General features: G+C 33.5%; 2 protein-coding genes across 3 annotated transcripts; both read left to right on the top strand.

Moving 5' to 3' along the window:
- The first annotated feature begins 2,128 nt into the window (after window positions 1-2,128).
- On the top strand, window positions 2,129-5,234 carry LOC110669961 (probable NAD(P)H dehydrogenase (quinone) FQR1-like 2). The gene is made up of 2 exons (XM_058128350.1): window positions 2,129-2,973; window positions 4,802-5,234. Exons 1-2 carry the CDS (start codon window positions 2,450-2,452, stop codon window positions 5,028-5,030), a joined length of 753 nt encoding a protein of 250 aa, XP_057984333.1. The 5' UTR covers window positions 2,129-2,449; the 3' UTR covers window positions 5,031-5,234.
- Window positions 5,235-7,435: 2,201 nt separating this feature from the next.
- Window positions 7,436-14,499, top strand: LOC110669960 (aminopeptidase P1). 2 transcript variants are annotated; one of them, XM_021831845.2, is made up of 17 exons: window positions 7,436-7,664; window positions 7,863-7,926; window positions 8,285-8,424; window positions 8,972-9,256; window positions 9,369-9,491; window positions 9,810-10,127; window positions 10,386-10,472; window positions 10,641-10,708; window positions 11,523-11,589; window positions 11,714-11,848; window positions 11,980-12,060; window positions 12,303-12,357; window positions 12,509-12,613; window positions 12,706-12,777; window positions 13,154-13,278; window positions 13,419-13,464; window positions 14,096-14,499. In XM_021831845.2, exons 1-17 carry the CDS (start codon window positions 7,572-7,574, stop codon window positions 14,119-14,121), a joined length of 1,890 nt encoding a protein of 629 aa, XP_021687537.2. In that variant the 5' UTR covers window positions 7,436-7,571; the 3' UTR covers window positions 14,122-14,499. The 2 variants fall into 2 exon arrangements, with proteins under 2 accessions (XP_021687537.2, XP_021687536.2); XM_021831844.2 differs by lacking the exon at window positions 13,419-13,464.
- Window positions 14,500-14,691: the final 192 nt, after the last annotated feature.

Here is a 14,691-nt window from a genome sequence, read left to right as displayed (position 1 = left end):
CAAGAAAATCTCTGCAAAACTGCAACAGCTAAGTTATGTATCTTTAGGGTTTTTATAAATTTAATAATCAAAATCAAGAACCTTACAATATATTAATCCCTATTTTTTTATACCCATTAATTAAATTTTTTTTTAATGCTTAACCATCACAAAACCATCGAAACTTGGATAGTGGACAAGTGGATGATCTTTCCTTCTTCATAATCTCTTTTACGAATTCCAAGCTGTATTCTTTCTTTCTTTCGTTCTTTCTTTTTTTCTTTCTTTCTTCTGTGTGTGCTTTAGCACATGGTGAACACTAATTAATCTTTCTTTTTGGGTTGTGTTATTAAGTACTATTTTTCTCTCTTGTTAAATCTTTGACACTTGTAGGGCTAGCAATGTGGGGAATGATGCATGGGCTGTGTGTTGGTGTAGATATGATGAAGAGTTTCTAGGTTTTTCTCTCAGATGTCCCAGATCCAAAGACAGTGGCATTAATGGTGGTCCATTGAGAAGAGGAGGAATATGTCATTGCCAAGACTACATGGAGGCTGGCTCATATCTGAACCTTTTTGTTGGTCCTTCTTAATTAATCTAATTAATTAATAATATGTAAAACAAGGGTTTTAATAATTTTTTTTTTTTTAAATTGAGAGAGTGAAAATTAAAATATATGTTTATAAATTGAGTGATATATTTTTAGTCATTGAACTAAGACTAAACAAAGATTCTAACAATAATTATAATTATATGTTATGTTTAATTGATGGGATTTGCTAAACTTTCAAGTAATAAAATTTTAATTATGCTTATTAATGCTGCTTTGCTAAGATTAGTGGGAATTTAAGATGCATCCTTAAACCCACACATCTACCTTTTAATCATCACTTAGACATGAAAGAACTTTATGAAAAGAAATGTTATCAATTTAGCTTAATAATATTAGATTTATTTTTTAAAATTATAAAATTTCGAGTTTAAATTTTAATTAAAATTAAATAAAAGATATTGATTAATTTAACTTATTAGCATTCATATAATATTGCATTTATTTGAATCCATTCATTATGAAAATGTTTGTTGCCCTAAATGTATCTACTAATTTCTCCTCATTCATATAAGAGATTTGGACTAATGGGGTTAATGGAATAAATATAAATCAAAATTACAATATATTAAATTTAACAATATTAAATTCATTTTTATAATTATAAGATTTCAAATTGATTAAAATTAAAAAAAAAAAAACACCTAAAGTGTCACTACTTAATGGGATCTTGGATATTTATTCCCACTTTTATCTTTGTAACTTTTTTTTTTATTCTTTCAATTATTTCAAAGTAGATATTCAAACAAAATTAATAATTTTATTAGTTAAATTATAAAGTTAATATATATAAAATTAACACAGTAGATGAGCAGCCTGCTTGTTTGTGGCTTGGACCTGAGAATCAGCCCAGAACAAGAAGCTTCTAACGGAATTTGGTAAAACTAGGCCCAAAAGTGCCCAACAAAACCCAATTTGGGTTTTAATTGGGTCCAATATTTTGTGAACTGGATTGCATTAATATTATATTTTATTTTTATGGCTCTGATATTTTAATACTATTAAATACTATTAAATATATAATTTATTATAAAATATATTTTAATGCATTTTATATGTAAATATTTTTTGTCAAAAGTTATGAGAGTTTCATTGACAGTAAAGCTATGCAAATGCAATGCTCAAGGCTCTGTTACAAGCAGGCTAATCGGTTAGCAACCCAAGCCCGCTAAAAAGGGCTTGCATCTTCAGAGCACCACAACGCCACACTTCGCACATAGCAGAGAAACTCTCTTCACTGGCCATGCAAAGGAGAAAAACCGATTTCAGCCACAGCAACCACCAAGAAGTAGCCAAGCAAGGAGCTAAAAAACACGCCGAATAACCCAAGGCCATGAAACCTAAGGAGAATTGACCAACAACGAGAGTGGAAGGCAAAGCTCGACCAAATTAAAAAAAAAAATTATTTATAAAAAAAAAAACCTTTTTGCAATCTTCTCAGATACTGTAAAACATCGTCGAGTCGTGTCGTGTCGTGTCATCGTCATACTTTTCAGCTCTTCACCATTAAGGCATTAACCGCTAGAAATGCCGGCATGAATCCAAGGGAACAAAACGTCTTGATAACTGCCGACGCAGCCGATGAGGGGGACCCGCCGGCTTCCCTGAATGAGACAGCCTAAGGCCCAAAATGCTTCACGCTTCAGTAACATTAGCACGGCGTCGTTTCTCTTACATATTAACATGCACGTGGCATTATAGGTCAAATCCATTCTGTATTTCACACCAACTCGTCAGATTCCATACGACCAGTTTTCTACGATCACCGGATCTGAAGCTCTCAAATACCCAATCAAATTCTTTTTCTCTCAGCTACGAATTGCGAATTCCCAATTCTTGCTCGGAATTGGGTTATTCGGGATGGGGAAAGGAGGAGGCTGTGTTCCAAGCAAGAACAAACGCCCTGCCGTTGCTGAAGACCCCCAACGATCATCTGTCGACGCGCCGATCCCTATTGAGGAAAACGCTGATAACAATGCCGCCGTCGCAATCGATTCCACCTCACAATTGAAGATATTCATTGTGTTTTACTCGATGTACGGTCACGTAGAGGGGTTGGCCAGGCGGATGAAGAAGGGAGTCGACGGAGTAGAAGGAGTGCAGGCTGTTTTGTATCGGGTTCCGGAGACCTTACCGGCTGATGTGTTGGAACACATGAAGGCACCACCGAAGGACCCTGAGATTCCGGAGATAACGGCAGAGGAATTGACGGATGCCGATGGGGTTTTGTTCGGGTTTCCGACGAGGTACGGGTGCATGGCCGCACAGATGAAGTCGTTCTTTGACTCTACCGGGCAGTTGTGGAAAGAGCAGAAGCTTGCTGGAAGGCCTGCTGGATTCTTCGTGAGTACCGGGACACAAGGTGGCGGCCAAGAAACAACAGCGTAAGCTATTCTGTGCCTTGAAAGCTTTTTGTTCCATGTAGTTCTTTTATTATATAGTTTAATCTAGATTCTGGAGTAATTGAATTGAATTGACATGAGAGCTGATCATTCAAGCCTCAGAACTCTGAGGAACTGATGCGGATTGACCAATTTTTCGTAACATAATAGGGATAATTAAAGTGGGGAGATATTTGATTTGACAGTTCAATGGATAAGAGGTTAGAGTGCACTGAATTTATATATAGATGTCAGGCTATGGCAGTTAACTTCATGGCTATAACAGAGGTAACGAGTCCTAATAGATATGAGGTTTTAAGAAAGCTTCTATTTTTTGAGATACCAAATAAGTGCTATTGTTTTTGGATATGCATTAAAATTTTTTGGGAGGTTATGCCTGAGTGCAGATGTATAGAGAACTAGAATGAGAAGTGTTCATGAATCAAGAATCTAGGGAAAACCATATCCAAGAAGTTTACTCTGTTTCTGTGTAACATTGGAGTACTGTCGAATAATTGGTGGATGGATTTTTGGTTTAGAATGAGATGAATGCTTGGGAGAATCTTAAAGAGTAACACCTTTTAGTTAATTGAAGTTATCTCGTCTTGGTTAAAAAGGAAAATCCAATATATATGTTAACACTTTACTTTTACATGGACAATAATCGACATTATCACATGAAACTCTATGCAAAATTAGAAATGCAGAATGCAGATAGTTGGTTCACTTGTTAATACAACAATAATAATAACTATTAAGTCTTAATCCAAAATTAGTCAGGTTAGCTATATGGATCATTTTTCGCCATTCAACTCCTTTTAAAATCAATTCTGCATCAATATTAAAAGATTGTAAACCTTTTGATACTATATTCCTTCATGTTATTTTAGGAATGACAACACTTGCCGGAGATTGCATGTAACACAGATTGAGGATTAAAAGAGGGAATGTTGATTAAAATGGTTTGGTTTTGTCCTACGTAGAGTATTGAATGCCTCTAGAAGCATATTCATCAAATGAAATAAGCACTTAGTGTTATTGTTAAGTGGATATGAATTATCATTTCATAGCTGATGTTTGTTGAGGAGCAATTAGCTTTGGTTTTTTATGTTGAAGAAAAGACATGACTTATAGGCTACATGCCTAGAGGGCTTCTTTGTAGAGTGGCATAAAAAATCCACCCATCTACTTTCTCTTGTTAATTTGTGAGATAATTAAGGTGAGAGACTTGACTTGCTACCTAAATTTATGCTACCAATACCTTACACTGCAGTATCTTTTTTCCTTTCCATGATTAGATGTCTGAGAAATCTTAATGTTGCTCCACAACAGCTTAAGTTTGATCTCATGATTCTCTCATTCTTAAAATTGGGTTGGGGGTTTGGGTTACTATCTAAATTGTACATGGTTCCTGTAAGGAATTGCAGGTACATCAAAAAAATATGGAAGTTTTTTATAGTCCCTTGTTTACGTGGTTCACAGCCCGCCAAAACTATAGCATTTGATTGCGTTTATGATTGGCAATAACAGATATAGTGTTGGGATTAACATGTTTAATTTTTGGTGTTTGATAGGGCATTTTTCTCATGTCAGATTGAAAATCTCCTCAAAAAAGATATATTTAAGTGTTGTCATAAACAACTAAATTTGTCTTGTTTGTATGAAGTGCATATGTCCTTTCTGAAATCTGTATCCTTTGTCATGTAAGGTTATGGGGAAGGATGATTTTAGCGAAGCTTTATCATAAATTTTAAAAATGAAAGGGTAAATTAAAATGCTTGCTTGAGAAACTATATAATATTAATCATTTCTCTTGTTTCATTTGGGGCAGATGGACAGCAATTACCCAGTTGGCTCACCATGGAATGCTATATGTTCCTGTTGGTTACACCTTTGGAGCTGGTATGTTTAAGATGGATTCTATACGAGGCGGCTCTCCATATGGTGCTGGTGTTTATGCTGGTGATGGCTTGAGAGAGCCAAGTGAATCGGAGCTGGCACTTGCAGAACATCAGGGCAAATATATGGCTACAGTGGTAAAGAAGCTTGCTCAGGCTTGATGATTTTGTTCCCAATCTGTTGAACACTTATGGTCTCTTTCTCTGGGTCATCCATTTGAATACATTTGTTTGTAATTGGTCTTGTGTCAAATATGAGGATTATTACCGTTTATACTAGCTCCATTTTTTGTTCATACATTGCTTACAATTTCAATTTGTACATGATTTGAAATTCTCACACCTGATTAAATAATGTTGTGAATCTCTGCTGTGTCTCCTTAATGTAATACATTTTGCTCTGGTTTTAAGTCATTTCAGACTACTCATATTGCATTTGGATTTGTGAATTTTGGACCTGTTAAATTTGGATTTATGTTCTATTGTAAATAAGTCATTAAAAAAAAATCTAAATATCTCACTGTTAGAAAATAAATGGTCCATCTCTCTTTAGGCTCCATCTCTGTGTCTCCCTTTCTGTGTATCTCATCTCTTCCTCAGTTGTGTTATTCTTTTGATAGAATTACACACCCTAATCCCAACGCTTGAACTCTTTTTATGTTTCTCAAAAAGAAATTTTCAAAGTTCTGATTGTGAAGAAAAAAAATTCAAAACAAAATTGCATAAAAGAATTTCAATGCAAATCCCTATAATATATAAATTTTCTAGAAGAATCTAAAATTTCAATTAAGAAATACACAAATAAATTTCAATAAAATATCATTGAAATTTCCTACAAATTAAATCTAACAAAATTAAGGACGTTTATAAAATTTTTTTATTAATTAGGATTCAATTTTATTGATAAGGATTTTAATAATTATTTATTTTGAATATATGATTTAAATATAAAAAACGGAAGATGCATAAATGGCGAATTGACTTCTGCTATCTTTCCTCTAATATTGCGGGCCTCTCTATCGTAGGGCCAAGCAACTTCTTCGGCGGTTTGTCCCAGCCCCAGCAGCTTTAAACAAGTTCTTCTTCTGCCTCTTGGTGTGGGTCTTGCTCGCACGATCATCACCTGTTTGCATAAATTCCACAATCAAAAGTAAACACCGATTACGACGGAGAACTAAAAAAAAAAAAAGTTAACGCAGCAGCTGAGGAGGAAGGTGACTCAGGGCAGTAACTGTGGGCTGATGGTTGAATCACTTTTGTGACAGCAACAAATGGGAAAGGTCGAAACTAATTTAAAATTTCCAAATGAGGTGAATTTATCCCTTTGCTTCACTCGTTTGCAAATAGAGTTTCCATCTATCAAATAAGATGTTTATTTATTTGCTCCTAAAATTATTAAAAAGTAAAAATAATTTATTTTATATGTTAACATAAATTTAATTTAAATAAATTAAAAAGAAACAAAGAGAAGATAAGCATCTAATTATTCACATTACTTAAAGTAAATCACAGCTTTTAAAGAAAGATATTCCCTCACCCACCACTATTATTGTGTACTTACTACTTACCATTCTTACATTGGAATAATCAAAATTAATTCTGCGACAAAAATAGGTAAATTTTCAAAAAAAAGACTGATTTATTTTCCAACAAAATTAAAAAAGGAAAAGGAGGAAGCATAAATTCTGATTTCTTTTGCAACAAAAGTAGGTTAAAAAAAAATTGGGAAGAATAGATTCGTTTTCTGAAACACCATACGGTTACTTTTTATATTCCTTTCATTTTACTCATTTCACTTTTACATTTTACATTTTAATTTATTATTAAAAAATTTCATAAAAATTCCTATAGCAGATTTTTAAGTTAAATAAATAATAAAATTACATTTTTATATTTTTTACTCTTATATTTAAAAAATATCAACCATTTCATCTATCATTTAGATTTATTATAAAATTTATTAGAAGTGTAAGATTTACTCTTTATTAGAAGGATTGAAATAAGTAAAATTTACTCTTTATTGAAAGTGTTGAAATTATATTTGTAAATATAAAAATCATATCATAATTTAAAAAGATTTTTTAATACAAAAATCTGCTATTATTAATTAAAAATTTTTTTATAAAATAAAATTAAAATTTATAAATTTTTTAATAATAAATTAAAATTAAGGAATAAAAGAAAAAAATAATAAAATTTAGAATGAAAACATGTAAAATTGGATTTTTTTTATTTAATAAAAATCAATAAATTAAATAATAATATTAAAATTTTAAAATACAAAAATTAAAACAAATTGAATTAATCAACTTCTTTTTTTGTAAAATTTTAAATTAAATCAAAATAAATTTTAATAAATTGAATTAAATTTTCAAAGATTTAGTTTAAAAATTCGAGTCAAATAAAAAATTTACTTATCAGGTAGTAAATGTAACCATTAAAATGCAAAAAATTGAGAAAATTTTAATTCAGTTCTATTTTTTTTTAAAATGAATTTAATAAATCAGTTTTTTATAGATTTATTCAAAATCCTAGTATTAAAGAAACCTTTGATTTCATTGTTGGCAATGCATATATAAAAGCTTAAAAACACCCATTTCTACTTGGCTGGCTCCTTTGTGTTTATCTCCACTGAATTCTGAAGCAGAGCTTCATAACTCAATCAAAAACATCTCCTCGTTAAGGAGATCCGTACAGAAAACCATGGTTGACATACTCACTTCCTTGAGGTCTCTCATGGCTTCTCACTCTCCCGCTCTCGATGCCTTAGTTGTTCCCTCTGAGGATTATCATCAGGTTCTCTCACTTTCTCTCTGCTCTTCAATTCAATAATTTCAGCGTTTGGATCACTAACTTTGTTTATGCTTTCATTTCCTTTAGGTTTTTGCCCGCCTTCAATTGCGACTTCTATTATTCTATTTTGATCGAGTTGTTGTGCAATGCAATTCAATTGTAATTTTATATATATTTTTATTTGTTCTTCTTTTGTGGCAGAGCGAGTACGTGTCTGCGCGGGACGAGCGGCGGGAATTTGTTTCTGGATTCTCTGGAAGCGCAGGTTAGGTTCTTACTGTTCTAGCTATAAACATTTCTTCGTCTGTTAAACTGAATTTGGAAGTATATATTTGTTGTTTCGGAAAGCAACCCAAGTATTTCATAGATGGCAACTAAACATCTTATGGGTTACTGATCGTTCTTAGTTTAGGGTAGTTTGAATATAATTAATGAATAATAGAGGATTGTCAACTGTCTCATCAACGCTTCATGTCCAGACATGTTGCTTGGAGGATTTAGTCCCAAGCATATGAATGTGAATTGTGAAAATTTTCTTGTTTTATTATTCAGATTTTAAGGATTATCAAGTTGATAGCTGTATTGTGTATTGCTTTTGAGTATTATGTTTGATTATCGTTCAGGTTTGGCGCTTATTACAATGAATGAAGCGTGGCTATGGACGGATGGAAGATATTTCTTGCAGGCAACACGACAACTCAGTGATCAGTGGACACTCATGCGTATAGGAGAAGACCCTCCAGTGGATACATGGATGGCTGATGTGAGTGACCGTCTTTTTTTTTTTTTTTTCCTTTTTTTGCCAGGGTGAAGGGCCTGTTTCTGTGTTGTGGAATGCTTCAATAATTGAATAATTTTCTAGAGAACAAGTTTGCTACTTCTGGAATTTATACAAATAAGGCTGTCTTTCAATTGGTCCGTTCACTGTGTCATGTCCGCCTGTCCAGTGTCCTCTGGATTGTTGATGTAGTACTGTAGTTATCTAATTGCAGATCGTTAAGACTAATTTTAGTTATGCTTGTGTCTTTAGTTTTGGTTTTCTTCTGGCCTTTCTAGTGATGAATTTGGTTTTCTTTGCAAAAGTTTTGAGCTTGATTAATCTTCACTTGTATTTCTGAGTCCCTATCTCAGGATCACATAATTTCTTGAGTTGGTCTTAAGTACTGGATTTAGGGAATATATTGATTGTATTGCTATTTCTGCTTTTATCAGTTTGGTTGTTCTTACGTGGTTATTTAATTACATTTTCACTGTATTCCATTACAAGTTTCTTGTGGTATTAATCAAATCTTGAAATATGATTTTGTTAGAATCTACCGGCGCATGCGGCTGTTGGTATTGATCCATGGTGCATATCAGTAGATACTGCACAAAGATGGGAGTGTGCTTTTGCTGAAAAGCAGCAGAAGCTGATTCAAACTACAACCAATTTGGTAGATGAGGTCTGGAAAAATCGACCCCCAGCAGAAACAAATCCGATTATTATCCATCCATTGGAATATACAGGTCGTTCAGTTGCAGACAAGTTGATGGATCTGAGAGAAAAGTTCAAACATGAGAAAGCTCGTGGTATGATCATTACAACACTTGATGAGGTGAATATATGCCATCCTTGGCTGTATTGTTTTCATCATGTTCCCTCCTTTGGCCCTTTTTTTTTATCTTGATTTTGTTTATTGATATTTTAGTATATTTTCTGCTATTCAGGTTGCTTGGTTGTATAATATTCGTGGAAATGATGTATCCTATTGTCCGGTTGTTCATGCGTTTGCTATAGTAACATCCAACTCAGCCTTCCTTTATGTGGACAAAAGGAAGGTCTCTGCTGAGGTAAATATTCTACTCTAGATATATTCTTACACTATACACATGATTTTGTAAAATTCGGATAATATTTATTAAGTTTTTCAATGCCTGTATTTCCAATTTCCTAGATTCCTTTTCATTTTCTTGTGTTAATCCTTCAATGCATTTGTCTTCTTTAGTGTTAGTACTGTATCTGGTCTTGGTGTTTGATGATATATCATATCCAGTAGTGAATTCATGTAACAGACTTATGCTTACATTTTCAAAATCGTAAGTGTGACATGGTATATCTAGACTAACAGTTTGAATAGTTTGGTATAATTTGTTCATGTCCTTTGGCAGGTAAACTCTTATATCGAGGAGAATGGAATTGAAGTTCGGGAGTACACTGCAGTGAGCTCAGATGTGCTCTTGCTTGCATCTAATCAGCTTGACTCAACATCTGTAGTCAAAGGAGCTCATTCTGAGTTAATAAAGGACGTAAAAATCGATTCTAATCAGATTGGCATTGTAGGACATGATAAAGCTGAATCAGAAGGCAATAAAGCTGAGCTAATATGGGTTGACCCTGGTTCATGCTGCTATGCTTTATATTCAAAGTTGAATTCTAAGGAAGTGCTCCTGAAGCAATCACCTCTGGCCCTTGCAAAAGCTTTAAAGGTATCATATATACTGTCAATCCTAATAAAGTTCTCTAAAGCTGTTAATAAGTTGAGCAAATCAAATGGTTTTTATGTTGCTCTTTTTCACTCAAGAAACCCATATGGATTCTTGCCTTGGTTCAGGTGTAATAAAATCCTAGCCTTTCTTCATAATAACTATGTAATAATAGGAAAATAGTGTATTTGTTTCATTTTACTCATTCATGGCAACATAATTCATAACTGCTCTTTGCTTATTGACTGATTGATATTTTAGAACCCTGTTGAGTTGGAGGGCTTGAAAAAGGCACACATTCGTGATGGTGCAGCTGTTGTGCAATATCTTGTCTGGTTGGATAAGCAGGTATACTGGTGTCTGGTTTCTCTAAACTTTGTATGTTTTCTTAATAATTATTGCTTTTTTTATAGTTTTATTTATTTATTTTTGTCTTGTTATTTTTCAAGGTCATCTTTTCAATTTAATATTTGCCACATTTTCAAAATGATTGGAGTGCTTGTTTTGTGTGTGCAGATGCAGGAGATTTATGGGGCCTCTGGTTACTTCTTGGAGTTGGAGAGTGCAAACAAGAAAAAGGACTTGTAAGTGTTTCTTGTCATATTGGGAACTTGTGTCCATGTTTTAAATTTCTTGTTGGTATTTGATAAGAGTTATATTGGAGATGTTGCATTGAAATCTGGATATAACCTGATCCTATAAAGTAGATTGCATTAGATATATTGTGTTTTCTGTACAAGAAACAGTAATATTCAAAATATATTTCATCAGCTAAGTTGTTAAGGTAAGAAGTATGACAAAATGACAAGATGTGAGCTATATCTGTTGTATTGGTATCAAACACTCAGGCAAATATGCAATGGTATTATAGATGGAAGCTGCATTGAAAGCAGTTATATCTTGTTTAGAGCAACATTGGCAAGTTGAAAGGAATCTCACCAACCGATTTATGGAGCTTTTGATAAAAAACCTGTGTCCTTGGCTACTATTTGTGCTTTTGGAAATAGTACAGGGAAGCAGTTTCTGTTTGACTGCTTTTATTTCATCCATTGTATGTGATAAGATCAACTTATGCAGCAAGAAGGATGCAAGTGAAATTTACTGAGTTTATGCCTGAAGATTATCCCTCTTTAGCAAAGTTGTTTGCTTATATTGTTTGCCCTGTATTAAAAATTGTTCTAAAAGTTAGTGATAAGTAAAAATATGGTAAGTACACAAGTGGTATACATATTGCAAGGAAAAATTGTTGTAAGCCTGACTTAAATTTACACTCTACTGCTTTTGTCATTGCATTATGCAACCTGCTAGATTGTCATTCCATTAATACATTGGTATGTGGTCAGATCAAAGTTTGACATGTCACTGATTCATTTTTGTTATTGGAATGTGCTGTGGCAGGGAAACTAAAAAGCTGACAGAGGTGACTGTAAGTGATAAGCTGGAAGGTTTTCGAGCATCAAAAGAGGTAATTTAAATGGCAAAGCTCTAGGGAAAATTTTTTTTGTTATAAAAGAGACAAATTAGGCATCATTTTAGGACCTGAGTTGTTTGATGTGATAGTATTTCTTTCTTATTTGTTTTAATTACAGCATTTTAGAGGGTTAAGTTTCCCTACAATTTCATCAGTGGGTCCAAATGGTGCTATCATCCACTATTCTCCAAAGGCTGAAACGTGTGCTGAGCTTGATCCAAATAGCATCTATCTTTTTGATTCAGGAGCTCAGGTTTGTCACATATAAATAGTTTGGCTTATAGCAATGGGCCAAAATTACTAATTAAGGGTCATTCACTCAAGATGCCATTTGCTTAATGATGTTTTATTTTGTGATAAATTCTGTTAATGGCATGAATGAAGTATCTGGATGGAACAACTGATATAACTCGCACAGTCCATTTTGGAAAAGCATCAGCACATGAGAAAGCATGCTATACTGCGGTATGTGACTTTAGTTGCTTTCTATGGACATATAATTTGTTTGGAAATCAAGTTTTGTGTAGCTCTGACACTGAGTTCCTGTGGTTAATTTTTTTCTCTTATCAAATTTATTGATGGATTGTACTCTTGTTTTTATTGTACATGAAGGGAATTCATTTCTTTTTGAATTTATGACATTGATATTTGTTGTTTGTACTATTATTATTGTTTGGATGTTAACATGTGAAGTTGGTCTCATGCAGGTTCTTAAGGGTCACATTGCCCTCGGTAATGCCCGGTTTCCCAATGGGACTAATGGTATTGGAACTTCTACTCCTTTTATTCTTTCCCACTCTAATATACAAACAAATGAGATGTTTTAGTTTCAAGTGTAACTTGTAAATGCAGTACATGTGTAAGTTCCGCTTATATTGCTTCTACTCTTTCATTGATCAATTGTTTTTCACAGGTCATGTCCTTGACATCCTTGCTCGAATCCCTTTGTGGAAGGATGGTCTTGATTATAGGCATGGTACTGGTCATGGAATTGGGTCATATCTAAATGTTCACGAAGGTTAGTGATAAACTACAACTGCATACCTTTTGTCTAGTTTATTATGATAAATAAGCTCATTAGTGCGTTCTCCCTTGAGCTATCTGGAGCAGGGCCCCATTTGATTAGTTTCAGGCCACAGGCTCGTAATGTGCCGCTACAAGCTTCCATGACTGTAACAGATGGTTAGTATCATTGTCTTTGTTGGACTTCATTATGGTTGTGGAAGAAAATTATTAGTTGAACACAACAAAATATTTGTATCCCAGATGCTGGCTTTAGCTAATTGAATTCTCCTTCTATATTTATTTGTTTAATTAAGTGACCACCTAGTTTTGGGGTCCCTATTAATCTACGCGTCGGAACATTCATGCTCAAGAAGATTGCATTAAAAGTTTTACCTCAGCTTTCAACTTATGTCAATTATAGTACTGTCTCTCACTGATGCTCAAATGTGGTTTTGAATAGATATGTGCATTTTCCAATTCTGTATTCAAGAATCATAAATATATTGATGCTAGAACTGTGAAAATTTTACTTTGTTGGCATTGCAATTCTCAGAACCTGGATACTATGAAGATGGGAACTTTGGTATAAGATTGGAGAATGTGCTTATTGTTAAGGAAGGAAATACAAAATTCAATTTTGGTGACAAAGGCTACTTATCATTTGAGCACATAACATGGGTAAGCACATGTGAATTTATCTAAATCTTCTAAATGTACATGTTGAGCACTTTATTTTTCATGCCTTATGCTGATAGTGCGTCAATTCTTTTCATGTTCTCCGTGTTCTCCATTCTGATTACTTGTTTCTTCATGGAAAGACTTTGGATATGAATTCCAGCATGAAAGAACTCAAAACGAGTCCAAGTAAGAAAAGTACAAATTTGGAACTAATTACTACTTAGCTGAGTCAAACTAGTCATTATGCATATAATTTGAGGGTAAAAGAAACTGTTGGTCCAAGTTAGAATGGTGCACAAAGATTATCAAGCAGTGTAATTTGAGGACTGGCTTAAGCCTCCAACATTTTGATCCTTTGCATTCAGAAAGAATCCACATGCGTGCAAGGAGACCCTGAAGATCAACCATGTGGCAGCTTGTTCATATGTAAAATTTCTTTAAATGTTTCTGAAACTGATTGTCCAGCTTTTAATACGTCAAAAAGTTCTGGATTACCACTGTCCTTTCTGTCCTGAAAAACTTTAGGGAGGTGAAGTTCTATCTTTAAGTGTTTAATAGATTAGTGGAGAACTGCTATCCTCAGTTGTAACATGTGAATCCTAAAGCAATGCTTCCTATGGCTGCTTGCAGAAAGTGCAATATTTATGAAATATTATACTTTTACTGCTTCTTTCCACACACACCGTAGCCCTGTCTAATGGATATGACTAATTTCCTCTCACTTAGATGTAATATTTGAACATATAATGTTTGTTTTATATATATATATATATGCTGATTCTTACATATTAAAATTTGATGATATGCTGATATCTAGGCACCGTATCAGACAAAGTTAATTGATGTGAGCCTCCTAATGCCCGATGAGATTGATTGGCTGGACACCTATCATTCAAGATGTAGGGACGTTCTGGCTCCATATTTGGATGAATCTGAGAAGGCGTGGCTGAAGAAAGCTACTGAACCCATAGGTGTGTGACATCTTTGCTTCGAGTAGCAGAAATCCCTTCCTTCTTTGCCCCTTCTCTCTGTGCAAAGGAAAAATAAAGAGAAGAAAGACTGATACTTCAGCTTGTTATTTGCGGATTGAACTTCATGTGCATATTGCTATGTTAGTTTTACAAGTGCCATTAATTGTATCTATGAATTATGTATTAGTACATATGCCTGAGTTCTGCAAGTTACTCATTTTATTTATGTCATATGTTCTGATCTTGCAAATTGCAACTTATTTAATGCTTGTTTGGCATTGTATTTGGAGGTTTGAATCTACTTTTCTGAATAAAAGTACCATTTTAGATGCTGTTGAAAAAAAAAAACAGTTTGAAAAAATCTATTTTGTTATTTTAGTATTCTCATAACTAAAATTTATCAAATTTAATTTTAAATCATTTTTTAATACTCTCTAAGTAA

Source organism: Hevea brasiliensis, chromosome 10, assembly GCF_030052815.1.
Source record: "Hevea brasiliensis isolate MT/VB/25A 57/8 chromosome 10, ASM3005281v1, whole genome shotgun sequence".
Classification (NCBI taxonomy): Eukaryota; Viridiplantae; Streptophyta; class Magnoliopsida; order Malpighiales; family Euphorbiaceae; genus Hevea; species Hevea brasiliensis.
The sequence above is the reverse complement of the archived record's forward strand: the minus strand, read 5'-3'. Positions and strand labels throughout refer to the sequence as shown.

Coding starts and splice junctions, on each gene's coding strand:
- LOC110669961 (XM_058128350.1), top strand. CDS start 2,450: ATGGGGAAAGGAGGAGGCTGTGTTCCAAGCAAGAACAAACGCCCTGCC. Junction 2,974..4,801: donor GGCGGCCAAGAAACAACAGC/GTAAGCTATTCT, acceptor CATTTGGGGCAG/ATGGACAGCAATTACCCAGT.
- LOC110669960 (XM_021831844.2), top strand. CDS start 7,572: ATGGTTGACATACTCACTTCCTTGAGGTCTCTCATGGCTTCTCACTCT. Junction 10,128..10,385: donor CCCTTGCAAAAGCTTTAAAG/GTATCATATATA, acceptor TTGATATTTTAG/AACCCTGTTGAGTTGGAGGG. Junction 10,473..10,640: donor TTGTCTGGTTGGATAAGCAG/GTATACTGGTGT, acceptor TTGTGTGTGCAG/ATGCAGGAGATTTATGGGGC.